The 26,834-nt window shown below is 43.1% G+C and overlaps 1 protein-coding gene across 1 annotated transcript in view; it reads right to left on the bottom strand.

The window, feature by feature from the left end:
* Positions 1 to 26,834, bottom strand: part of MYBPC3 (myosin binding protein C3) — a 209,423-nt gene that overhangs the window by 142,019 nt on the left and 40,570 nt on the right. Inside the window, exons 3-6 of the mRNA XM_073604365.1 lie at positions 7,765 to 7,884; positions 6,132 to 6,212; positions 4,007 to 4,155; positions 1,199 to 1,316 (exon numbers count right to left, since the gene is read on the bottom strand). Coding sequence (XP_073460466.1) covers positions 1,199 to 1,316; positions 4,007 to 4,155; positions 6,132 to 6,212; positions 7,765 to 7,884 — 468 coding nt within the window. The remainder of the gene's footprint in view (positions 1 to 1,198; positions 1,317 to 4,006; positions 4,156 to 6,131; positions 6,213 to 7,764; positions 7,885 to 26,834) is intronic.

The raw sequence follows: 26,834 nt of genomic DNA, 5'->3' as shown, positions 1-26,834 counted from the left end.
TCCGTCGGACCAGCACACACACGAGCGGACTTTCCGCCCGAAACTGAGTCCGACGGAAAGATTTCAAACATGTTTGAAATCTAGGTCCGGCGGGCTTTTGGGAAGAAGTCCGCCGGAAAAGTCCGCCGCCGCCCACACACGGGCGGATTGTCCGGCACACTCTGGTCCGCCGGACCAAGTATGCCGGAAAGTCCGACCGTGTGTACGCGGCATAACAGGTTAAAAAAACCCTTACTGGTCCCCAATGGACACTCCCTGGATGGATATTCTACATTGTTATTTCGTACAGAAATATTTGTAGCCATTTATATTTTCGTGCAGTTGGAAACCCAGTACTTTTTTGACACAATCTACTGAGATGACTATTCCACATTTTTCAGCTCCTAGTATAAATTGGTTGAACTAGATGGTCTTTTTTCAATCAGACTAACTATGTATCTATAAAGAACCTTTTTGATTCTGAGCAATTATGGCCTCTGGAGAGTATCATTTTGATTTGTTCATAATACCCTGACCCTAATGCCGTGTACACACAGTCGGACTTTTCGACAACAAAGGTCCGACGGTCTTTCCGACGGACTTTCAACAGAGTTACGACGGACTTTCTAACGACCAGACTTGCCTACCCATGATCACACCAAAGTCCGACGGATTCGTACGTGATGACGTACGACCAGACTAGAATAAGGAAGTTCGTAGCCAGTAGCCAATAGTTGCCCTAGCGTCGGTTTTTGTCCGTCGGACTAGCATACAGACGAGCGGATTTTTCAACCGGACTCGAGTCCTTTGGAAAGATTTGAAGCATGTTCCAAATCTAAAGTCCGTCAGATTTTCGACCGAAAAAGTCTGCAGGTCCGATGAAGCCCACACACGGTCGAATTGTCTGCCGGACTCGGTCCGTCGGACCAGTCCGGTCGAAAAGTCCGCTTGTGCGTACGCGGCATTACTCTTGGAGTTGAGAAGCTGAAAGGCATAGTTTGCACACTCTGGCTTTACTTGTTTTCTGGGGAATACAAAGCCTATATATAATATTGCCTATATGAAAATCTGACCACAATCCCTATCTACCCCTGTTCTACATTACTGATCACGCCTTCTTTCCTGATGTGGTTTCATTGTAGGCAGTCATAAACCAGTTAATGATAATAAAACTTTTTAAAAATGAAAGCACAATTGAACACCGGATTTATGGCAGTACCATTAACATTCAGATTGAAATTGCAGCTGTCAAATTTGTCCTTGCTGGATACTTCACAGCGGTAGCCTCCTGCATATGTGGTCTTGGCCTTGATAATGTGTATTTCAAAGGTATAAACCTGGATAAGAACACAATAAGACAGTGAACAGGAGATCCTTTACTTAGGAGTGATTTTAATTAAACTTCACTTTGCTATATATAATTTTATCAGTGTCTGCTTGTATTTTAAAACCTTACTTTGTATGTGTACTTCATAATTATGTATGTGTAAGGGGGCAGCCATGTTTGCTGATCCCATAGGCAGACTTTCCTTACAGCTTTGCAGTGCTACCTAGCAGTTGTACTTTACGCTCCATCTCAGAATGCTATAAATCTATATATAGATATAGATTATAGATAGATATATATATATATATGCAAGCAAAAATCTGATGTATTTTTCATATTCCTGTAGACATGATTAGTTCCACCATATATCTTATACAAAACAGTTCCACCTTATTCAGTAAGCTAAGTGAAGCATTAAGGGTGAATTGACAGAGTCCCTTTAAAGCACATACCCCAACTTACTAATTCTAGAGCTGGGCGAACGGTTCAGCCCAAACATCAGTTTGGGGCCAAACATTGGCTGTTCACCCTGTTCGGGGAACACCCAATTTGCAGGGTGTTCGCCCCGCTGAATGCCCTGCAATGCACTGCGCGCAGCACAGTGCACGCTGCGCCCTGATTGGGCAAAGTCCAATGCGGGCGCTGTAAAAACTGGTTGTTAAGGAGCAGGGCTGTTAAGACAGCCGCGGTGTCCTTAACAACCGATAAGTCATCAGCTGTCAATGGGCTTCCCCGCTGACAACTGAATAAAATTTTTAAAAAAAGGCAGGTAAAAGAAAAACGACGTGGGCTCCACCCCACAATCCATACCAGACCCTTATCCGAGCATGCAGCCCAGCAGGTCAGGAGACAGGGGGACAAGCGAGTGCCCCCCCCGAACCATACCAGGCCACATGCCTTTAACAGCATGCACCGGTCCATTATGTCACAGGGTGGGGGGCGGTGCCACCAGGTGATGTCGCCAGGTGACCTCGCCCTTACCTATATAAGAGCTGTCAAATGGCGGAGCCTGCAGTAGGCGGCCAGCCTTCATGGACAGCGGGAGCATTTTTTTTCGGGTGCGGCGGGCGGTGTGATTGATGATGAATTTACATCGGGGGACACTGTTTTTTTATTTTTATTTTTTTAATAATGGAATTGTCAAAAACTGTCTCTGTGTTTTTATTACTTTTTTATACTTTTTTGGTGAATGGGCACCCCATATTTATTCACATGGGGGGGTGAGATCTAGATCCTTTGTCCCAAAGCACCCTCCACATGTCAAGGGCATGTGGCCTGGTATGGAGGCTGCTTGCTCAGATAAGGGTCTGGTATTGATTTTGGGGGGGCCCAACATAGTTTTTTTCTTTATTTTTTTCAATAGCCGGTGGCGGCAATTGCAACAGCAAGTCAATTTATATGTGATTTGACCCGTCTTTTTTTTCTTTAGAAATGTAATTTTTTCTGCAGCATGTTTTATGCAGGCTACAAATGTGACAATTTACAGGCAGACTAAGGGGACCCCCAGGCACTATATTTCAAATAAATTTTACGTTTTTATTGTTGCACTCTAAGCATTATTAAAATCACTGCTCCTGAAAAAAACATAATTTTATAAATTTTGTTTGCATTGTTACATGTCCCCCAGGGCACTACCCGGACCCCATACCCCTTTTATGGCCAGTTACTTGCTCTAAGCCTTCAAAATGGGCACTTTTGGTTTTTCCTGTTCGGCTCCCATAGACTTCAATGGGGTTTGCCGTTCGGGTTAGAACTTTTCCCCTGTTCGGGAGTTCTGCTGCGAACCAAACAGGGGGGTGTTTCCAACATTTCCAACTAACTCCAACCTTCCCCGTGTCTCCATTCCGTTGACAGTCAAACCTTGTATGATCTTCGTGTCAGATACTTTTGGAGCTTACACAAAATTGATGAAGTTGTCTTCCATCTCCTCACATTCTTTTTGCGATTAAGGACTGCTGAACCCTATAGTGGTTTGTTGTAACGTAATATGCGGTATGTGGTCCTGGAGGCTGCTCATCAACAACCTTGGTGTCCTGCTGGACCCTTGGAGGAGTTTGCTAAAATATTGTAAACATGGGAGTGGAAAACTAATTTGTAGTCGATCAGGGCTTGTAGAATTATAACCATAAGAGGAGGGATACCATCCTGGACTGTACTGTTTTTAAAATCTTTATGGACTGTATTAATTAGTGTGGCACTCCCTTCTTTTCAATACCTTAGCATCCACCCCCTCCCATGACAATGCTGGAGCTGGGTGATTGTGTCCAGGGAGAAGGTCATATGCTCCCTCATATCCAGAAGAACAGGATACTTGCAATAGCTGTGGTGTAAGAACTGAGTGTAGGGAGAGTGTGTCGGGAAAGTATAGGTGGGTTGGGATGGACTAGTAATAGACTGTCACTTTGCCTTGAATGGACAAAATGACTCTCTTTAACTCCTTCAACCACTGTGAGGCATTGTAGAAGCTAATTTACATATGCCTGCATTTAATACAATAAGAAAAAAAAGCAAGGACAAGCTCATAGTAATGTAAAAGTTGCTTCAAGTATAACTAAAAATAAGCACTCACTAAAAATATATCCTACCTTTCCTTCAAACATTTTTTTAACCTGCAGGTCATGTATATTTCCTAGTTCCACCACAAATGGTCTCTGTAAGACCTCTATATGTTCTTGAGAGACTCTTCCGCTGGCCACTTACTTTCGTGTTCCGATCATATGTCTCTGTGATCTGTAGGTGTTTTCCAACTTTGGTAGACAAGTCCATCCATTTGCCTTTGAACCATTTCGCCACTGGTTTCTTTATGAGGTTGGTGGCATTCACCTTTGCAGTAAATTTGATGTTATCACCTAAAATTAAAGGCAAAAAATGGGCACGAAAATAAATTATCCAAAGAAAAAGTTTTCAAGTTACTGAGTCCAACCAAAATTGATACTTAATTCAGCACATCTAAAGGCGTCACATGGATGTCAAAGTTATTCCAATTGTCTTTCTTTTTTATTAATAAATGAAGGGTCCAACAGGGAGGGTGTGCAAACTAGGGACGTTTGCTGAGTTTTCTTTAGGTCTGAGGTTCTTTTCCCTGCAGTTTGATGCCTAACATGTAAGGTTTTACTACTCCAGCTTTAATCTCTATACTCTAAACGTAATAAAAAAATGTATACACAGCAATGTTATATTGCCTGTGACATGTGCAGATAACTTGCTCCTGGTGGGATGTGTGGGCAATAGATGATTCAATATTCCAATAATCACTCAGAACTGAAATATCAATATTGGGTGCACTGACACTTTAAAGCCTAACTCCAACTAAATGTTGGACAGACATTCTAAGGCCCCATACACACTATTCGATTTTCTGCAGATTTTTGTCTTCAGATTTACAAAAAACCATGTAGTGCAAGGGCCTGCCTGATTGCATACAAAATGAAACTCTTAAAGAGGAAGTAAATCCTGATGGGTTTTACTTCTGCTTTGTTTCCCTGCAAAGGTAAAGCATAATGGGCTACTATACATCGCATAGTAGCCCATTATGTGTCACTTACCTGACACAGGAGCCTGCGATGTCACCGCTGTCCCCTCTTCCACGAAGCGTCCATGTTCCTTCTAGGTATCGCGACTCCGGCGCTGTGATTGGCCAGAGCCGCAATGACGTCACTCCCACGCGTGCGCGTGGGAGCCTCCACTAACGGCACGATCGCCGTTATAGACGGCATGCTCAGTGCGCCTGCGCGCCTTTGTCTACCGCGCATGCGCTGTAGACATCGGTGCCTGTCTTTTGCAAATATCTCCTAAACCGTGTAGATTTAGGAGATATTTCTTGCACATACAGGTAAGCCTTAATCTAGGCTTACCTGTAGGTAAAAGTGGTCTGTAAGGGTGTACAACCACTTTAAGGTTTGACCTCATATTATATGGTTTTGGTAAACCTGAAGACAAAAATCTGCAGAAAATCTAATAGTGTGTATGGGGTTTAAGCCTTCCCCACTTTTCTGAACAAAAGTGCGTTTGGTAACCCCATTAAAGAAACTTTCCATCTCTTCCTGTCCCTCTGACCCTGTTTTAATGGGATAGGAAGTAAGGGGATAACTCCCCATTGAGGGCACAGAGGGCATTAAAAATCTGATACGAAAAAGCATAAAGGGCACCACAACAATGTTAATTGAGTCCAGAGTGGTGGCATTAACGCCTTAAGTCCAGAGTGGTCTTTTACTGGATAATCAAAAGAATCAAAGAGCCAATGCGTACAGGGGTTCAAACACTCCCCTTCAAGAAGGCTTGATTATTGAATAATTTAAACAAAGCTTGGAGATTTGGAAGCGTATATAGATCTTCTATCAAATATTAACATCTGTGTGGCTGCATGCACCCACGTTATTCATAGTTGTTGGGAGATCTATATCGCCCCAAATCTCCAGGCTTTGTTGAACCTATACGGTAGTCAAGCCCTGATGAAGAGGGAACATGCGAACCCCCAACACATTTTGACAATTTTAATCCTTTCATTATGCAATAAAAGATCATTCTGAGCTTGATCGCCATTGTTGTGGTGTCCTTACTGTTTTCTAGATATCTGGATTCATTTTAAAACAGCTTTTTATGCATTGGACACCCTGTTGTGTGCTGGCAGCCTTACTGAAGCAATTCAGCTTGACAGATGAGGTGGACACTAGCTTTGATAATTTTACATTTTACAGATTTGGCTCATCTTATGCATTGCTTCTAACATCTCTATATCGAAAACGAAGAAAACAATATTGGCTAGGGCTGGGCTTTAAAGGTTAACCTAAACCTCTATATAACCAGTGCAAACCAGGATACTGACCGACAGTCACCTCGCCATCCACTGGTCTTTGCATAAACAGGCCAATTGGATCCTGTGGAGCCTCTGGTTCAGGAGCAGGAGCTGCAGAAACAAAACAAAAATTTTGTTTGTAACAAAACAAAAATGTAATTGTTACACACAGACAATCTATTTTTAACAAAAGGTTCATATTTCAGAGGACAATAGATAGAAATAATGACTTTATCAAGCAGTTTGATGACACCAACCTAGAACACTTAGCTGAGCCACAACAAAGCAAACATTTGTATTGTAACCCAATTGGCCACTAAAGTTCCAGCAATGGCCTACTAGATGGTAAGTTCAAGCTTATCTCCAGAGGCAGGGCTTCACTTTTAGTCATTGTGGAATTTGAAGTCCACTTCTATAGTGTTTGCCTGGGATCAAGGGGCACCCCTGGCATACCAAAATGATTAACAAGAACCCTTACACTTGGAGGCAATGCTAGTTTGAACACTTTTATGGCTATGCAGGCTTCCTTTAATGACAAATGGGTATATTTAACTGCTTCAAATCTTGTACTATTACACCCCTTATGAACCAGCACAATTTTTACATTTCCATTATGGGCCTACTTATTTGGGGATAACCTTGCCATTACTTAAGAGAACAAAAGGATGCATACACTTTTTTGGGGGGGACAAATTTAGATTTCTTTTGGCAATATGAAAAAAAATTATATTTTTATGTAATCTGCAGGCGAAAAGATGCAAACAAATACTAAAAAAAAGAAAAAAAAAAAAAAGGGTAAGGCAGGCCATAGACGGTGCAAATTTTATTCCTGCAACCTGCAACGGCTTCACACTATTCCCCCATCAACACAGGCATCAATCCCTCCTGCCGAGACATTTTATTCTCCCAGTGAGGGGCGAGGGAAGCCGTCCCCGCCGGGAGAAGACAGAGGTTATTGCTAGCGGTTATACCCTGTTTCCCCGAAAATAAGACCTAGCGTGTTTGTCAGTGATGGCTGCAATATAAGCCTTACCCCCCAAATAAGCCCTACCCTGTTTCCCCGAAAATAAGCCCTACCCTGAAAATAAGACCTACAAGGACTTTAACTAGGGCTTATTTGGGGGGTAGGGCTTATATTGCAGCCATCACCGACAATCACGCTAGGTCTTATTTTCGGGGAAACAGGGTAGCAGTCACTACTGATAATCGCAGCTAAATCCGACAGGCTGGTTGTACCAAAGTTGATCGATTTATTGGTACATTCAGCCTGCCCACACATGGTTTGAATCTCAGGCTGGTTCCTGCTGAACTGGCTGAGATTTGAACTTTCTATGGCCGGCCTAAGCCAACGCAGGCAGAGACAGCAATTTTACAATTTTTGATAAGAATCCACAACTGAAAGTTGTTTTTTGTTTGTGGTAGGTTGCAGAAGAATGTGACCCACCATAGACAATGATCAACAATCAGAAAGTGAAGGGTGAATCCTTCAAACTTGTATACTTGCACTTAGCAATTTGACTCATTAGTGGTTTTATGTTTCTTTCATTTTGAGCGATGTACAATAAGTCATCGCTACTAGTTGCAATGGCTTACCAAACTGAAATAATTTTTTAAAAATGGGGGTAAGGGTATGATCCACCACTGAATGTTCAGGTATAGTTACCATCAGCAGGGGGAGCATCTGTCTTTTCTTCTGGTGCTGGGGCTGGTGCCTCCGGTGCTGGTGCCTCAGTGGCAGGTGCTGGGACCTCCGGAACAGGTGCTGGGGCATCTTCTGTTTTTTCTAAAGATAAACACAATCATTTAAATATCATTGATATCAAGATTTAAAGGAAAGTTCAACATTGAGCCCTAATTTTTCCCCAGGAATTCACGTGACTGAGTCAATGTTAAAGCCCAAGGGGCCAACAACCCATCTAGTCTTTGTGGACTGCAGCCCATTTGGTAAGCTCTGGTATGTGATTTCACTTATTTTAAAACATTTAACAGTCCTTGATGTTCTTAGAGCCCCATACTTTAAATCTGGTTATATAATCTAATTTAGATTTATGCCCTGTACACACAATAGGATTTTCCGACAACAAAACCGTGGATTTTTTTCCGAAAGATGTTGGCTCAAACTTGTCTTGCATACACACGGTCACACAAATGTTATCGGAAATTCCGAACGTGAAGAACGCGGTGATATACAACACGTACGACGAGCCGAGAAAAAGGAAGTTCAATAGCCAGTGCGGCTCTTCTGCTTGATTCCGAGCATGCGTGGACTTTTGTGCGTCTGACTTATGTACACACGCTCGGAATTTCTAAAAACAAGTTTTGTTGTCGGAAAATTTGAGAACCTGCTCTCAAATATTTGTTGGTGGAAATTTTGACAGCAAATGTTCAATGGAGCATACACACGGTTGGACTTTCCGACAACAAGCTCACATCCAACATTTGTTGTCGGAAAATCCTATCGTGTGTACAGGGTATAACAGTTATTAACCATTAGGTAATCATTGAGTAGTGCATGGAACAACCTGATTGGAAATAAATTGAACAAATTGCTTAGATAGCCTCTCATAAGTCATAGTTGTTGGTAAATCTAAAGGAGAATGTAATGTGATTGTATGATCAAATTGTAATGTGGGTTTCCAGCTTTTATGCTGTATAGTAAAAAAAAAAAGAGCTGCTAGAAAATAAAAACCAAAGCTCACCCATGTGATGTCAGATGATTTCTATCTCTTGCCATACATGTAACAACACAATTGTTCAGTATGAGGATTGATGATTGCAGTTTGTCTATCCAACACACAGTCGCCTTTATCAAAAGGTAGACCCCTTTCATATCCAACCAAGTTGGATCCTTTTCTTATTTGTGTCAAACAATTGTATCCAGCAATGGATAATATGAAATGATTGAATATAAAATCCATTATTTGTTTATTATTACATGTGTGGCCAACACAACTTTATTGTGTTTAATACATTGCAAAGGACCATCTATGCCATGATTAAAGTGTCTGGGGTAAAAAATATCTACAATGCCTGGTGAGAGCCAAAGACTCTGTGAACTTGAAAACTATTGATACTTCATCAATTCTTAAATTCTGTCCGTGACCCTGGCACAATATTTTCCCCATACACGGGGCTGCTGTTAGAAATCATGGGGCCATGTACAGCCACCCCCAACCCCGCCTACACTCCCCGCCCCCAGGGTGAAGCAAAACAGCGGCCCTGACTTTATCCCCCTGCGCCCAGTAAATGAAAAAAATGTCCCAACTCCTGGGCCCCTCTGTTGACCTGATGGGGCCCAGGGAAATGTAATTTAAGCACTGGTAAACAAGTAGGAGCAGGGGTGTAGTCTAGTAAAAATTCATCAATTTAGGCAGAAATTAACAATAAATCTGCCCTGGGCCCTCCTGTTTAGCTGATGAGGCCTGGGCCCAGTATAATAGGACCAGTACTGCCTTATCAGCAGCCCTGCCCACACGTCTCCTTCTAGTATGTATTTTATATATGTTCCTATTGGAAATCTTCTAAGAGGTTGAGGTCCACCATCTCCTACTGGATTTTCCTTAGGAATATATAGGTAGTGTGCTCTTTAGAGAAAAACCTAAAAGCCCTGAGTGACAATGCTTGACCAGAGGTGCTGGAGATCTTCCCACGATGATCAGAGGCAGCAATAAAGAACCAGAACAAGGTCAAACCCTACATACACTGAAAGGATGAACTTCAGGCAAACAGCTACATAAACAGATAAAATACATAAATAGGAGGTGTTTACCTGCCAAAGGATTTGTTTTTCTGAGATTAAAGTGTAACTAAAGGCCAAACATTTTCTTTTCATTTTTGTTTAGAGTAAGGGAGGGTTTTAATCCCTGTAATTTCTTTTTTAATTGTTTGCTATTAGGGAGATTTGGGGAGATTTCCATTTACTTCCTGTCATATAGCCTAAACGGAAAGTGATAGAAAATCCCTCTGAAGTGAGGGAATCCCTGGTTATCACCAGGGACACCAGAACTAGTGTCCCCATTGGAAAATTATTCCTGTATTCCTGTTCTGATGTTAACCCAAAATGTGGGATTTTTTTCCCCTTTAACAGTCAATGAAATGACAAATAGGCTGAATCTCCCTAGCAAAGGCACAGACATAAATGAAGCCTGATAGAGGTTCTAATCCCTCTCCACTTTAGCGAAAACTAAAAAAAAAAAAAGTTTTGCCTTTAGTTATACTTTATAAAATACAGCCTCATCACGTAGCACAGCCAGGTGTATAGCATCACTCACAGTTAAAGCTTAATTGATCCCTTAGTGTAAATCATATAAATATCGTCCTTGTGCATTAAAACAAGAGGTGCCCAATGTCTTTGTTGGGACCTGGGTCTGGGACTGCGTCCTCTGCTGTGTCTGGTGATGCCTCTTCTTGCTGAGCCACCTGAGATGCTGGATAGCACCCTATCTGATACATTGGACAATCTTGCCTTGTGCCTTGTTTCTGCTGAATCTTGAACTCCTTGCTCCTCCCATCAAATTCCTGATTTGCCATGCCTCTGAAATTCCTGTTTGGCAGATTATTGTGCTCTCTCAGACATTATCTTGCTGTCACTCCTGATGTTGTTCCTATCTCTGCTACCACTTACGATTCTGCTGAATTCCAACCTACGACCACTTGTTACCAACCTTTGGCTTGTTTACTGACTATGCTTCTGCTTGATCCCTGCCTGCTATATCTGCTACTGGACCCCATGCTCACCTCCTGGTGGGGCAATCCTGATGACTGCAGCCTGGTAAAAACATGCAACAAAACCCATCTGCACCATCAGAAGCTCTGGTGAACACCGGTTTTTGTTTAGACACGTCGGGTGAGCCTGCATCATCCACCAGGATGACCTGCTTGTGTACTTATCCAGCTGGTCACTGGGAGCCTCCCTACTGCTATAGCTTCTGGCCTCCGAGCCTGACCCCTGACCATGACAGGCTTATGCCGCGTACACACGACCGGACTTTCCGGCAGAAAAAAGTCAGACGGAATCATTCCATCGGACATTCCGATTGTGTGTGGGCTTCATCGGACTTTCTCTTTCGAAAATTCTGACGGACCTAGAAATAGAACATGTTTTAAATCTTTCCGACGGAATCAATTCCTATCGGGAAACCCGTTCGTCTGTATGCTATTCCGACGGACCAAAGACGACGCAAGGGCAGATATTGGCTACTGGCTATTGAACTTCCTTTTTCTAGTCCCGTCGTATGTCATCACGTTCTAAACCATCGGACTTTGGTGTGATCGTGTGTAGGCAAGTCCGTTTCAGCGGAACTCCGTCGAAAAAACTGCCAGAGTTCATTCCGACAGAAAAACTGGACGTGTGTACGCGGCATTAGAGTACTAAAACAACCACAGCCTGAGTAAAAAAGCCTGTCCCCTGCCAGCAGCTGAAGAGCGGAGCCCTTGCTCTATGTGTGAAAGCAGTTGTCTCATTGCAGAGGTACAATACAACCCCCTACTGATTTAGTTTTATTATCCTTCAATCAGCAAAACTCATGCTCTTGGCCGATTGAAGAGCTTTGGCTCTGGCTCAGCAGGGGTCGCCTTTGGACCTCTGCAAAGAGATAATTGCCGCCATACAGAATGCAAGGGCCTCACTCTGCAACATGCTGTCAAGGAGCAGACTTTTCTACAAAGGCTGTGGCTGCTTTATAAAGAAAGCAAACTCTGGGACTTTAAACACATAGGGGTTGATTTACTAAAACTGGATAGTGCAAAATCTGGTGCAGCTGTACCTGATAGCCAATCAGAACCTGGAAGCTGATTCATTTCTATGCAGCGCTGCTCCAGATTTTGCACTCTCCAGTTTTGGTAAATCAACCCCATATTGTTTTTAAGAACCCGAAATGTATTTAGCTTATTTAAACCAAAAGGTCAACTGGGTTTAAAGGATTACAGTGAGGTCCTCTCCCCACCCCCAGCCTGCTAACTGGGCAGAAATAGATCAGAAGAAGACTGATAAAAGTATCCCTCTGGTTATTCTGCTCACTCATCCTATCAGATTGTATCTTGTCAGAGCATTTGCATGCAGCTGATCTGATTGTCTCCTATTCACGCCCTTCCCTTTTCCAGTCTTATGCCTTGTACACACTAATGCCCTGTCCAAACGATAGGATTTTCCGATGGAAAATGTGTGATAGGACCTTGTTGTCGGGAATTCCGACCGTGTGTAGGCTCCATCACACATTTTCCATAGGAATTTCCGACACACAAAGTTTGAGAGCAGGCTATAAAATTTTCTGACAACAAAATCTGTTGTCGGAAATTCCGATCGTGTGTACACAAATCCGACGCACAAAGTGCCACGCATGCTCAGAATAAATTAAGAAACGAAAGCTATTGGCTACTGCCCCGTTTATAGTCCCGACGTACGTGTTTTACGTCACCGCGTGCAGAACGATCGGATTTTCCAACAACTTTGTGCGACCGTGTGTATGCAAGACAAGTTTGAGCCAACATCCATCGGAAAAAATCCATGGATTTTGTTGTCGGAATGTCTGAACAAAGTCCGACCGTGTGTATGGGGGATAAGAGAAAATTGGACAAAAAATACGGCTTTCAAAGCGATCATACAATGATCTGAGTGTTAGTACACAGCTTTCGATCAAGACAGGTCATGCAAAATTATCTGAAGGGAAGAACACGAAAAATTTTCTCGAACAATACCAGAACGAATGATTTTCATTTAACCACTTAACCTCCGGAAGATTTACTGCCCTTAGTGACCAGGCCATTTTTTTTGCGATACGACACTTCGTTAATTTAACTGACTATTGCGCGGTCATGCGACACTGTACCCAAATAAAATGTTTTTTCCCCACAAATCTTTTGGTGGTATTTGATCACCACTGCAGTGTTTATTTTTTGCGCTATAAACAAATTTTGAAAAAAAAAAACAATATTTTTTACTTTTTGCTATAAAACATATCCAATAAAAAAGGCCAATATGAATTTTGCTATATATTTGTGGTAAAAATAATCCTAATAAGTATATATTGATTGGTTTGTGCAAAAGTTATAACGTCTACAAATTATGGGATATATATTTATTTTTTTACTAGTAATGGTGGCGATCAGCGACTCATAGCAAGACTGCAATATTACATTCGAGACACTGACACTTTTGACACTTTTTGGGAACCAGTGACACTAATACAGCGATCAGTGCTAAAAATATACACTGTCACTGTACTAATGAGACTGGCTGGGAAGGGGTTAAACATCAGGGGCGATTAAAGAGTCAGCTGTATGCCTAACCAGCGTTTTCTCACTGTGGGTGAGGTTCTTTTACTAGGAGAAGGCATTGATCCATGTTCTTTCTTAGCAGGAGCACAGGACCAATGCCTTCCCTACTGACAGAATGGCGACCTGCCTTGTTTCCATAGGCAGACCGCTGTTCTGGCTCTCTGCCTAACGTTCGGCTGGTGCTGGCAGACATCGAGTCCACTGTACCCACAGATCAGATCCCGCTCTGTATAATTACAGCAGTAGCCAGTCGCCGGTGGTGTGCATGCGCGCCCCAGACCCGAAGTGGTGTTGTACAGAGGATTTTAACATGCTCATACCAAATCAAATTAAGGAGCTTACACTGGCTGCATTAATAAAAAATAATGATTTATTAAAGTGGAACTCAACTCTCCCAATCAACATTGATTATTTTTAATCCTCATGCTGCTAGCATTAGTAAATAGATAGGAATATCATAATTGTTTTAAACGCTGTTTTTACGTTTCTTCAGTTACTTCCTGGTTTCCTGCCTAGGCAAACGATGTCATACATCCCAGGCGTTTTCAGGAGGGCAGGAGGGGTTTACTCAGCTAAACACACCCTCCTGTATTTATACTTGAGCTAAGGGCAGAATGCAAATGCTACATGAATCATTTGCCTTTACTCAAGATGGCCACAGCCAGAAATCCTAGGGGTGGGGGTGGGGGGGGGGGTTCAAAGAGATTTCTCACAAAAATAAAGCACGGGGACATGGGTGGATGGAGTGGTTTGCTTTGAATAATAAAAATGAATAGAATAGCATTTTTGGTTTGTGGTGCTCAGATGTAGTGAAGATCCGCTTTAGGAAATACATATCAGAATTAATCAGTGTCTTTTATATCCACCCGGACACCAGCTATAATCAATTGTTTACCTGAAATCCAATATTTTTTTCAGAGTCAAAGTAAAAGTACAAACACTTCCATTTTCCTAACAGGAACTGAATGTGTCAACCTGTAAACTTGCTTGCACCATCAGAAATCTCCCAGTTCCTCTTTTGTAGAATATTCCTTTTACTTTCTATGCTAATTATACATATTTCACAAATACCCCCCATTGCAGAACATTCCTTGTTTGCAAAACACAAAAAAATATATATATATGGTTTACAGTATATTCATCTCATAAAAAGGGCTGGACAAACAGATCCAGTAAGCCAAATTTCCAAAATGTTAAGAGCAATTTCAGCAACAAAAACGGCATGACCCGAGCTAGAAACGCACAGTGTGCCCTTTCTAACTCCGGCGCATGCGCAGAAGAAATCGCCCCACGGCGATTTGCAAATATCTCCTAGACCATGCAGGTCTGGGAGATATTTCAAGCACCTACAGGTAAGCCTTAATCTAGGCTTACCTGTAGGTTAAAGTGGCTGTAAAGGGTTTACAACCACTTTAAGCATTCTGTTTGGTTCATTTTGATGCAGTGATTGGTTATTTTATTTTGTCTCAAAGATGGCTACAGCGCGGTCATCCAGTTCTTGGAGGGCGTCTATTGATGTCCTCCCAGAACTTGCCTCTCTGTGCGTCTCGGGGTGCACATCGGGCGTGCTCTGTGATCGCTGTGTTTTTCAGATACAGCTCATCACAGATCGAGATAAAGGGACGATCACAGCAGCCCTTTCCTATGTGATCAGCTGTGTCCAATCACATGTAAACAAATGCCAGTTAGTGTCATTTCCTTTCCTCAACGCTGTCACAGCTATCCTGTGACAGGTGACATTTACACTGATCTGTGCCAATCAGTGCAGCATATCAGTGCCCATCAGTGCAACATATTAGTGCCATCTATCAGTGCCCATCAGTGCTGTCTAGCAGTGCCCATCAGTGCCCCCTTATCAGTGCAGCCTCATCAGTGCCTCCTCATTAGTGCCCATCAGCGCAGCTTATCAGTGCCCATCAATGCCGCCTCATTAGTGCCCATGAGTGTAGCCTCATCAATGCCCATCAGTGCAGCCTCATCAGGGCACATCAGTGCAGCCTCATCAGTGATGAAGAAAAATTACTTATTTGCTAAATTTTATAACAGAAACTAAGAAAAAGGGGATTATTTCAAAATTTTCTGTCTTTTTTTGTTTGTTTAGCAAAAAATAAAAACCCCAGTGGTGATTAAATACCACCAAAAGAAAGCTCTATCTGTCTAAAAAAAATGATACAAATTTTCATATGGGTACAGTGTTGCATGACTGTGCAATTGTTATTCAACGTATGACAGCATTCAGACTTTATAAGGAAATGCAACAAGAAATATAAGGGTGCAATTAGGACGGCTAAGATAGAACATGAAAGACACATAGCGGAAGAGAGCAAAAAAAATCCCAAGTATGTAAACAGTAAAAAAGGGAGGACAGACCATATTGGCCCCATAAAGAATGAGGAAGGACATCTGGTTACAAAGGATGGGGAGGTGGCGAAGGTATTGAATTTATTCTTCTCCTCAGTCTTCACGAGTGAATCGGGGGGCTTCAGTAACCAAAACTGCAGTGTTTATCCTCATGACACAACACAGGAAGCACCTCCATGGTTAACAGAGGACAGAATTAAAATTAGACTTGAGAAACTTAACATTAATAAATCACCGGGACCAGATGGCTTGCATCCAAGGGTACTTAGGGAACTCAGTCAAGTGATTGCCGGACCGTTGTACCTAATTTTTACAGTCTACTGACTGGAATGGTACCAGCTGATTGGAGAAAAGCCAATGTAGCACCAATATTTAAAAAGGGCCCAAAATACATCCCTGGGAATTACAGACCAGTTAGCCTAACATCAATAGTATGTAAACTCTTGGAGGGGATGATAAGGGACTATATACAAGATTTTAGTAATAAGAACGATATCATTAGCAGTAATCAGCATAGATTCATGAAGAATCGTTCTTGCCAAACCAATCTACTAACCTTCTATGAGGAGGTGAGTTGCCATCTAGATAAAGGAAGGCCCATAGACGTGGTGTATCTGGATTTTGCAAAAGCATTTGACACAGATCCCCATAAACGTTTACTGTACAAAATAAGGTCCGTTGGCATGTACCATAGGGTGAGTACATGGATTGAAAACTGGCTACAAGGGCGAGTTCAGAGGGTGGTGATAAATGGGGAGTACTCAGAATGGTCAGGGGTGGGTAGTGGGGTTCCCCAGGGTTCTGTGCTGAGACCAATCCTATTTAATTTGTTTATAAACGACCTGGAGGATGGGATAAACAGTTCAATCTCTGTATTTGCAGACGATACTAAGCTAAGCAGGGCAATAACTTCTCTGCAGGATGTGGAAACCTTGCAAAAAGACCTGAACAAATTAATGGGGTGGGCGACTACATGGCAAATGAGGTTCAATGTAGAAAAATTTTAAATAATGCATTTGGGTGGCAAAAATATGAATGCAATCTATACACTGGGGGGAGAACCTCTGGGGGAATCTAGGATGGAAAAGGACCTGGGGGTCCTAGTAGATGATAGGCTCGGCAATGGCATGCAATGCCAAGCTGCTGCTAACAAAGCAAACAGAATATTGGCATGCATTAAAAGGGGGATCAACTCCAGAGATAAAACGATAATTCTCCAACTCTACAAGACTCTGGTCCAGCCGCACCTGGAGTATGCTGTCCAGTTCTGGGCACCAGTCCTCAGGAGGGATGTACTGGAAATGGAGCGAGTACAAAGAAGGGCAACAAAGCTAATAAAGGGTCTGGAGGATATTAGTTATGAATTAAGGTTGCGAGCACTGAACTTATTCTCTCTGGAGAAGAGACGCTTGAGAGGGGATATGATTTTAATATACAAATACCGTACTGGGGACCCCACAATAGGGATAAAACATTTCCGCAGAAGAGAGTTTAATAAGACTCGTGGCCACTCATTACAATTAGAAGAAAAGAGGTTTAACCTTAAACTACTTAGAGGGTTCTTTATTGTAAGAGCGGCAAGGATGTGGAATTCCCTTCCACAGGCGGTGGTCTCAGCGGGGAGCATTGATAGCTTCAAGAAACTATTAGATAATCACCTGAATGACCGCAACATACAGGGATATACAATGTAATACCGACACATAATCACACACATAGGTTGGACTTGATGGACTTGTGTCTTTTTTCAACCTCACCTACTATGTAACTATGTGACAGCACTGAAAGCTGAAAATTATCCTGGTCAGGAGGGGGGTGAATGTGCCCAGTAGGTAAGTGGTTAATTTCCATGGTGTTCATATTACAGTCGTGTGCTAATGATAAATAGGCCTGTGCTCCTCCTGCATTTGTGCTGTAAACCAATGAGTCCTGTCTGCTTATGGCTATGCTTGGAGGGACCCATAGTAGCCCTCATGCATGCTGCTTTTAGGGTTCACTGGAACATACGGACAGAAGCTCCGATCATACAGTTCTGTGACCTCTAAAACCTTGTTCACACGGACATTAGCTTGTATAAGAGCAGTGTGTACAGCAAGCTTTTACTAAGTTTTTGCAGAGGTTTCAGCAAGCTTTGCTGAAGCCTCAAGCAGCCTTTTTCAACCAAGGTTCAGTGGAACCCTAGAGGTCCCCCAGAGGGATTTCTTGAAGAGTATGTTACCCCAACATTTCATATTACTGATATGTGTCTGTTGTATCATTTACTTGTGTTAAGAAGTATCCTGTTCTCTTTGCATTGCTTAATTTGTGTGAAATACCTGGTGATCTTGCCAATCCTCCTGCTTTCCTATTTCAAACTGACGCTGAGCATGAGATCACATCCATCCCAGCGTCATCAGTTTTCTGGCTGTTCTGGGAGCTCAGCCTGCCTGTTCTTCAATGAGCCAGAATTGTGCTGACACGTCCCCTCCTCCCTGTACAGCCATTCACTGGGAAAAGTGTACTGCTGTTTCTCCACCCCCACCTGAGAACAGAGATTATGTGATCCCTTAGACCCCTATAACACTGCCGTGACTTGAAAATTGCACGATTTTGTGGCCACGATTTTGATGCGATTTGGACGCGATTTCAGGGAATGCCTGTGTAAACTTGAGGTCTATGGACCTCAACTCGCATCAAAGTCAGACCAAAGTAGTACAGGGACTTCTTTAAAGCGACTTGAAGTTGCACAGATATGAATCTTATCATTGGGAATCATGGGGTATGACTTGTCATGCGACTCTGATGTCCAATGTCGCAGGAAAAATCGCACAAGTTGGAAAGGGGCCGTATAAAAAATGTTTATTTTATACATACACAAACACTTTGCTTTTCATATCTATTTTAGACTGAATGGGTTGTTTTACAAGGTGATGGTTTATATATTCCTTAAGCAATGAGAAATTTCTGCCCCTCAGATACTCAAAAATGTAACCAATTGGGGGTGGGGGGATTTACTAAAACCGGTTGTAAGCTTCTTCAGAGCAGGGATTGATGTGAATGTACAATATATTTAAAAGCGCTTCGTAAATTGAGTGTGGGAGGAAACCGGAGTACCCGGAGGAAACCTGCACAGGCACAGGGAGAACATGCAAACTCCAAGCAGGTAGTCCAGTGATTGGGATTTGAACCAACAACCCTAGTGCTGCTAGGTGGAAGTGCTAACCACTTATTACCATAATAGAGAAGCTCTATGAAAGCCATGTTTCTGTACAACAGATTATTTACATTATATATATTCGATCTTCACCATGTGCTTCTTTAAAAATTCCCTATTTAAAAATATTTTAACTTCCCCTAAGTGGTGTATTTTCACTTATGTTCTCTAAAACAGAACTAATACAGTCTATCCAGAAATACAGTGTATTTATTTCCATCTCCATAATATAAGGTCCTTTTCAAATGGACAATGCTGCTGACTGGCAATCTGGGGTGGATCTTTTTTATTTCAATATTTTTACTGACAATTGCGCAGTCGTGTGACGGTGTACCGAAATAAAATTTATGTCCATTTTTCCCCACAAATAGAGCTTTCTTTTGGTGGTATTTGATCACCTCTGCGGTTTTTATTTTATGCGCTATAAACAGAAAAAAAAGACCAACAAGTTTAAAAAGAACAAAACAAAAAAAACAACATTTTTTTCTTTATGCTATAAAACATATCAAATAAAAATATTTTAGAAATCAAATGTATTCATCAGTTTAGGCCAATATGTATTCTGCTACATGTTTTTAGTAAAAAATTACAATAAGTGTATATTGATTCGTTTGCACAAAATTTTAGCGTCTACAAACTGTGGGATATATTTATGGAATTCTTATTTATTTATTTCTTCTTTACTAGTAATGGCGTAGATCAGCGAATTTTAGCCAGACTGCAACATTGCGGCGGACAAATTGGACACCTAACTGACACTTTTTTGAGGACCAGTGACCCCCATACAGTGATCAGTGCTAAAAATAATATGCACTGTCACTGTACTAATGACACTGGCAAGGAAGGGGTTAACATCAGGGGCAATCAAAGTGTTAAATGTGTCCCTAGGGAGTGCTTTCTAACTGTGAGGGGGATGCTTTGACTGGGGTAAGACAGAGATCTGTGTCCCTGCTTAGCAGAAACACAAGATCTCCATCTTCCCTGCCCACATAGCAGCGATCTGCCTTGTTTACATAGGAAGACCGGCGTTCTCGCTGGTCCGCCGGACCTGCTGTGTCCAATCACAGTGGGAGTAGGTCGTCGGTGGTGCGCGTGCGGCCCAGACCCAGTGTAGGTAGGTGATTTCAGGCAGGAGGGCCGCCCTCCTGCAGTATATCTGCGTGGGTGGTCCAGAAGGCATTAAAAGGATAGTTACCAGAGGCGTTGCTAGGGGGTGGCTATTGAGGCTATAGCCCCGAATCTGGGGCCCATAGCCCCGAGTCTCTAGGGCAGGGGTCGGCACTGCACCCCGCAGACATTATCATAGGGCTGAATGGGGGCGGGAACCGCAGGAGTTAACTTTTTTCATTAAACAGCAGGTGATTGGTTGCAATCCTAGTAACCAATTACCAGCCTGTTAATGTGAAAAGTTAACTTCAGTAGTTCCCGCCCCCATCCAGGCCTATATATATATATATATATATATATATATATATATATATATATATATATATACACACACGTATATTCTCTACATGTGTATGCCCACCCAAGCGTATGACTTTCTTTACTTCACTGCTATGGGCTCTAGCCCCGGATCTTTTGTAGACCTAGCAACGCCCCTGGTTACCAGTAACATTAAAAAAAAACCTGCCTATGCAGTTAAGGGATGTTCGTAGAGTAAAACAAACTGTGCAGCTCTGACTAAAGATGAATATACACTTTGCTATAGGTGTAGGTCATTGACATACCTTATGAAGCCTGACTGGAATACTCCTAGGACATTGCTAAGTACTTCCAGGACGTTGCTAAGTGAGGCCTATTTGTCACTGCTCACCTCCACCATTACAGGAGTGAGCCCTTTCTCTAAATCAAACCCCCATCACATACTCTTTCTCTCCCGACGCAGTAGGTCTGAGCTCAGCATTTGAGAGCTCACTACTGTGATGGTGGAGGTGGGCAGTTACGACTAGGCCTCACGTAGCAACGTCCTGGGAGTACTTAGCAATGTCCTGGTAGTATTCCAGTCAATCTAAAAAACAAACAGAATCTTGCGAGCTACCATGTGAAAATCCGAATGATAATTAGAGAGGATTAAAGGATAGCTGCTAGCATTCATCACGTCCCATATGCTCGTGCCTAAAAGTTTTAAATACATTTGGATAGCGCAGCATTATATTGGTGTAAAAAAGTACTCCAGTCAGGCTTCATAAGATATGTAAATGGCCTACACCTATAGCAATGGCTTTAGTCAACTTTAGTCAGAGCTGCACAGCTTGTTTTTATCTATGGATGCCCCTTATCTGCATAGGAAGTTTTGTGGTAAAGGTGAACTATCCCTTTAAATCAGTGAGATACCTTCCCTTCAAACTGCCACATGTGGGAATAGAATACTGGGGGGAAGAATATGAAATTAGAAGCAATAAGGTTCTATCCAGAGTGAATCAAAACAGCTAGGCTGTGCACACCTATGTAGTACACATAGGCCCCATGGCTCAGGGAGTCCACTGTGCCAATGTGCACTCCCTGTACACATTTGGGGCTCTTCCCCCCTCGTCCTATGAGCTGCAGCCACGCATGATTGAACAATGCAGTCTGGCAGTTGAGAGGAAGCTGCAATGTTATTGGGTGGATTGGTAGCCAGAGACTTTAGCTTCTTCCCTGGACCCACTAGAACCGGGGGAAGGAAGGAGAGAGCAGTCTCAGCTCTGGTTCACACCAGAAAGGCTTCAAAATTGTGCTGTTTCAGTGTGATTTCATAGCCGCAGGTCAGTCCAATTTGCAACTCCGATTTCATTGTGGCTCGTGACTTCATTTAACAAAAGTCTATGCAAGGTGCAATAAAACTGGAGGAACCTTTTTCAAAGTCGCTGAGACATGTGTTGTGGAGATTTGAACGGTTCCATTGCCAGCAATGGGGTGCAACTTGTTATGCGATTTAGAACTGTCAAATAGCATGACAAATCGCACCGGTGTGAACCAGGGCTAAAAGGCCAGAAATGGAGTCCTGATCGACTATCCTTTGATGGGAGATCTCCAGCTCAAGGATGAGGTGAGTGCGGGGGTAATGATGGGAGACAACTGAGATGGAGAAGCCCATTCCCATTACTACAACTAAACATAAGCTATCCTGGATAATGTTACATGAGCAACTAGCTGGCATTCTCTGTGATAAACCAACTAAATTTGATAAAATCTGGAAGATCACATATTTACAACCACCCATATGACGGGGTGGCCTATCAGGGGGTTGGGCGTCGAGTTGGGCAGAGGGACTTATCTTACTAAGACCCGTTCTTTTCTCTTATTATTACAAACTCACTTGCAGTTATCTACTCTCTTCTCTATTCTTCACTCTCTAGCCTTCTTCTTTCTCTTTCCAATTCTCCCCATTTCCCCCCTTTTTATTGCCTTGAGTCTCATATGTTTGACCAACAGGGGATGTTGACCTTATATGCCTTAAGACCAATGTAGATTAATTGTGAAACTGTGTCTGCTGCTTCTTGCAACTGGCAATTTGCCAACAAAGCTTTGTTATTTACACATCCGTTTGTTGGTCTAGATAATTATTTGTATCTTGAAACTGTCTTTCAATTTAAACTCATTAAAAATTATTGAAACTGAAACAGTTTTGGAAGCCCATTCCCATCATCAACTTACACCTCTGTACTCCCAGCCCTCACAATTAATTGCTCCCTCTGTACTGCCAGTCCTTACCATCAACTGCCCCCCTCTGTACTGCCAGTCCTTACCATTAACTTCCCCCCTCTGTACTGCCAGTCCTTACCATCAACTGCCCCCCTCTGTACTGCCAGTCCTTACCATTAACTGCCCCCTCTGTACTGCCAGTCCTTACCATCAACTGCCCCCCTCTGTACTGCCAGTCCTTACCATTAATTTCCCCCTCTGTACTGCCAGTCCTTACCATCAACTTCCCCCTCTGTACTGCCAGTCCTTACCATCAACTGCCCCCTCTGTACTGCCAGTCCTTACCATCAACTGCCCCCTCTGAACTGCTAGTCCTTACCATCAACTGCCCCCTCTGTACTACCAGTCCTTACCATCAACTCCTTTATCTGTACTGCCAGTCCTTACCATCAACTGCCCCCTCTGTACTGTCAGTCCTTACCATCATCTCCTCCCTCTGTACTGCTAGTCCTTACCATAATCTCCTCCCTCTGTACTGCAAGTCCTTACCATCAACTGCCCCCTCTGTACTGCCAGTCCTTACCATTAACTGCCCCCCTCTGTACTGCCAGTCCTTGCTGTCAACTGTCCCCTCTGTACTGCCAGTCCTTGCCATCAACTGCCCACTCTGTACTGCCAGTCCTTACCATCAACTGCCCCCTCTGCACTGCCAGTCCTTACCATTAACTGCCCCCTCTGTACTGCTAGTCCTTACCATTAACTGCCCCCTATGTACTGCTAGTCCTTACCATCAACTGCCCCCTCTGCATTGCCAGTCCTTACCATTAACTGCCCCCTCTGCACTGCCAGTCCTTACCATTAACTGCCCCCTCTGTACTGCTAGTCCTTACCATTAACTGCCCCCTCTGTACTGCTAGTCCTTACCATCAACTGCTCCCTCTATTTGGATTAAGATTTTATTTCTTCAACTGACACCACAAATGCAGCGCAGTTTTTTCCTTCCAGTGACATCACCGCTCTAGACATGCTGGCTAGAGAGAGATAAGCTTGGCGCAGGGAGAGGTTCCTGAGGAGGAGGAACAAAAAAGGGATGGTCTGCAGTGCCCCTGGATACCACAGGGAATTTAGGGAAAGACCCTGTTGCCAAGCCTGCATCTGGATTAGCGCATCTTTGCACAACAATATAAGGCCTCCTTCACATGGGCAGCGCTGCTGACTTGGGATCCGTAGTGGACCGCTTTGCCAGCAGAGGTTGGTCAGTGTTTAGAAGGCAATCAGGAGGCCATATGCCACCTCCTGCACACCTGCTTGAAGAGGGCTTTTACACTGAAATCCTTCTTCACCTCATCCCAACTGCATCCAATAGACCCTGTTGCAATTCTGCCCCATTCGCTTCTTTTGAGAATGTTGGTGGGCAGTATCACCTGCTAAATGTGGCATGCTCTCTTTTTTTTTGCTATCCTACAATGCAATTCCTCACAGCAGTAAAAATGTGTGTGGGGCCTTCCAGTGGGCATTGCCAGGTTCTGACAGCGGGCTGAGGCACATTAAAAATGTACCTCAAGCATCTGGTTTTGCTGCACAGACAATGCCCATGTGAAAGGGGCCTTATACAAAGAAAAATATAGTCGAGAACATAAAGGACAAGTATTTAAAGTGGAACTAAACCCATTGATTTAACAGTTTCAAAAAACATTTACAAACTCTTTCCTCTAACTGCCACACATGGGAATGGAGTACTGGTGGAACAATACAGAGTTCAAAGCAATAGAGCCCAGTCCAGGATGACTCAAAACAACCGGTGTGCAAAGTCTAATGCCTCGTACACACGATAGGATTTTCCCACAACAAAACAGTGGATTTTTTTCCGAAGGATGTTGGCTCAAACTTGTCTTGCATACACACCGTCACAAAAATGTTGTCAGAAATTCCGAACGTCAAGAACGCGGTGACGTACAACACGCACGACAAGCCACGCACGGCTCTTCTGCTTGATTCCGAGCATGCGTGGACTTTTGTGCGTCAGAATTGTGTACACATGCTTGGAATTTCCGACAACAAGTGTTGTTGTTGGAAAATTTGAGAACCTGCTCTCAAACGTTTGTTGGCGGAAATTCCAACAACAAATGTTCTATGGAGCATACACACGGTCGGACTTTCTGACAACAAGCTCACATCCAACATTTGTTGTCGGAAAAGCCAATAGTGTGTACGCGGCATAACAGTTTGTTTCTCTGGAAAACAACCTGAGAAGAAACTCCCATTCCCTGTCAGAATGCTGCAAAGAAAGACCATTGCTCTCTGTGTGAAATGGGTGGTCTCTCTGCTGACATCTGATATGCCCCTCTGAGTCAGACCTATATAACCCTGCAATCAGCAAAGCTCATGTTCTCTGCTGATTAACCACTTAAGCCCTGGACCATTTGGCTGGCCAAAGACCAGAGCGTTTTTTGCGATTCGGTACTGCGTCGCTTTAACTGACAATTGCCCAGTCGTGCGAAGAGGCTCCCAAACAAAATTGACATCCTTTTTTCCCCACAAATAGAGCTTCTTTTTTGGTGGTATTTGATCACCGCTGTGGTTTTAATTTTTTGCGCTATAAACAAAAAAAGAGCGACAATTTTGAAAAAAACGCAATAATTTTTACTTTTTGCTATAATAAATATCCCCCAAAAATATATAATTTTTTTTTTTTTTCCTGTTTTAGGCCGATACGTATTCTTCTACATATTTTGGCGGCTGTAACAGACTCACCCGGGACAGAGGCTATTGGAGGGGACTGAACGCAAGCCTCTAGCCTCTTGCCCACCGATTATGGGCCCTGGCATTTGGGGGAATGGTGCTCTCTGTGAGCTGTATGCCTGGGGACCTTGGGGTCGGTGTTACTTTGGATTCAGCTCCATGTCCCCCCAAAACACTCAGACTCTGGGGACCCTGTATTTGCCATAGTAGCAATAGTGACTGAGCCATACTGTTGGGACTCACTCATAATGTGAGAAGATGCTAATGTCATCAACTCCACTCACCTGTCTGATGTCAGCTTTAATGTGTTTATTGTAAATAAGTCTAGTCTAGGTTCTAAAGGTATTCAACTCATTGTTGTTTGTTCTAATTACCCTGTGTTGATGTTTATGGTAATGTGTGTTAATTGAATGAGCTGATCACATTAGCCACCAGCACTGGCTAGGAGACGAACAGTCTAGGCTGAGGAGGGGGGAGATTGTTGTTTGTATTGTTAATTGTAATTAGCTCCAGCTATTGTGTTTATACTACTGTGTGAAGCTCGGTGCCCACAAGTCTGTCATCTGGTCTGGGTAAATTTTTTAGTAAATTAGCTCATGTTAATTAGGTTAGCTTTAAGTCAGCCTGCTGTATAAATGTGTGTGAGATCTCAAATAAAGAGTTAGTTCTGATGTACTCCAAGACTGGTGTTGTCTAGTTCTTGGGGGTTCCTATAGCCAGATCCATTGGGCTTGTGTTCCAGAACTTAGGGAGCGGTATACTGACGGAAGCACTCAAGCGGAGTGAGGGACGTTCCGTTACAGCGGCGATCTGTGATTTTTCTGGCGGACAGATCGGACACTTTTGGCGCTATTTTGGGACCATTCACATTTATACAGCGATCAGTGCGATTAAAAATACATTGATTACTGCGTAAATGTGACTGGCAGTGAAGGGGTTAACCAGGAGGGGGCGCTGCAGGGGTTAAGTGTGTCCTAGGGAGTGATTCTAACTGTGGGGGGGAGGGACTACGTGTGATACGACACTGATCACCACTCCCAATCACAGGGAGCTGTGATCAGTGTCAGTGTCACTAGGCAGAACGGGGAAAATGCTTGTTTACATGGCATTCATGCCAATTGAGACACATCGGCTGGGCAGACACAGAGGCTGCTCCCAATTCGATATCTGTGCAGGCCCCCGAACGCACACTGTCTGCATTCAGGGACCTGCATCTGCATGCACCCACACAGATGTCAATTAGGTCCATGCAGCTGCTCCACCCCTATTGACATGAATAGGACTACCTGCACACAGATGCACGAAACACCAGTGCATCCTGTACAGGCTAAACACGGCCCTCACACAGCTGTATGCGATGCCAATGTGACCTAAGACTTTGCATATCTGATGTTTTGTTGCATGTGAAATGTATTTAGTGTAAAATCACTTGTTATTCTTTCGGTCCATATGGCTGTAATGCTTAGTTTACACTTGAGCTTGGAGGTTACAACAAGTGGACAGTTATGCACCGTTATTAGCGCCCCCCCCCCATG

Source organism: Aquarana catesbeiana, linkage group LG11 (genome assembly GCF_042186555.1).
Source record: "Aquarana catesbeiana isolate 2022-GZ linkage group LG11, ASM4218655v1, whole genome shotgun sequence".
Lineage (NCBI taxonomy): Eukaryota > Metazoa > Chordata > Amphibia > Anura > Ranidae > Aquarana > Aquarana catesbeiana.
This window is presented reverse-complemented; position numbering and strand designations above follow the sequence as displayed.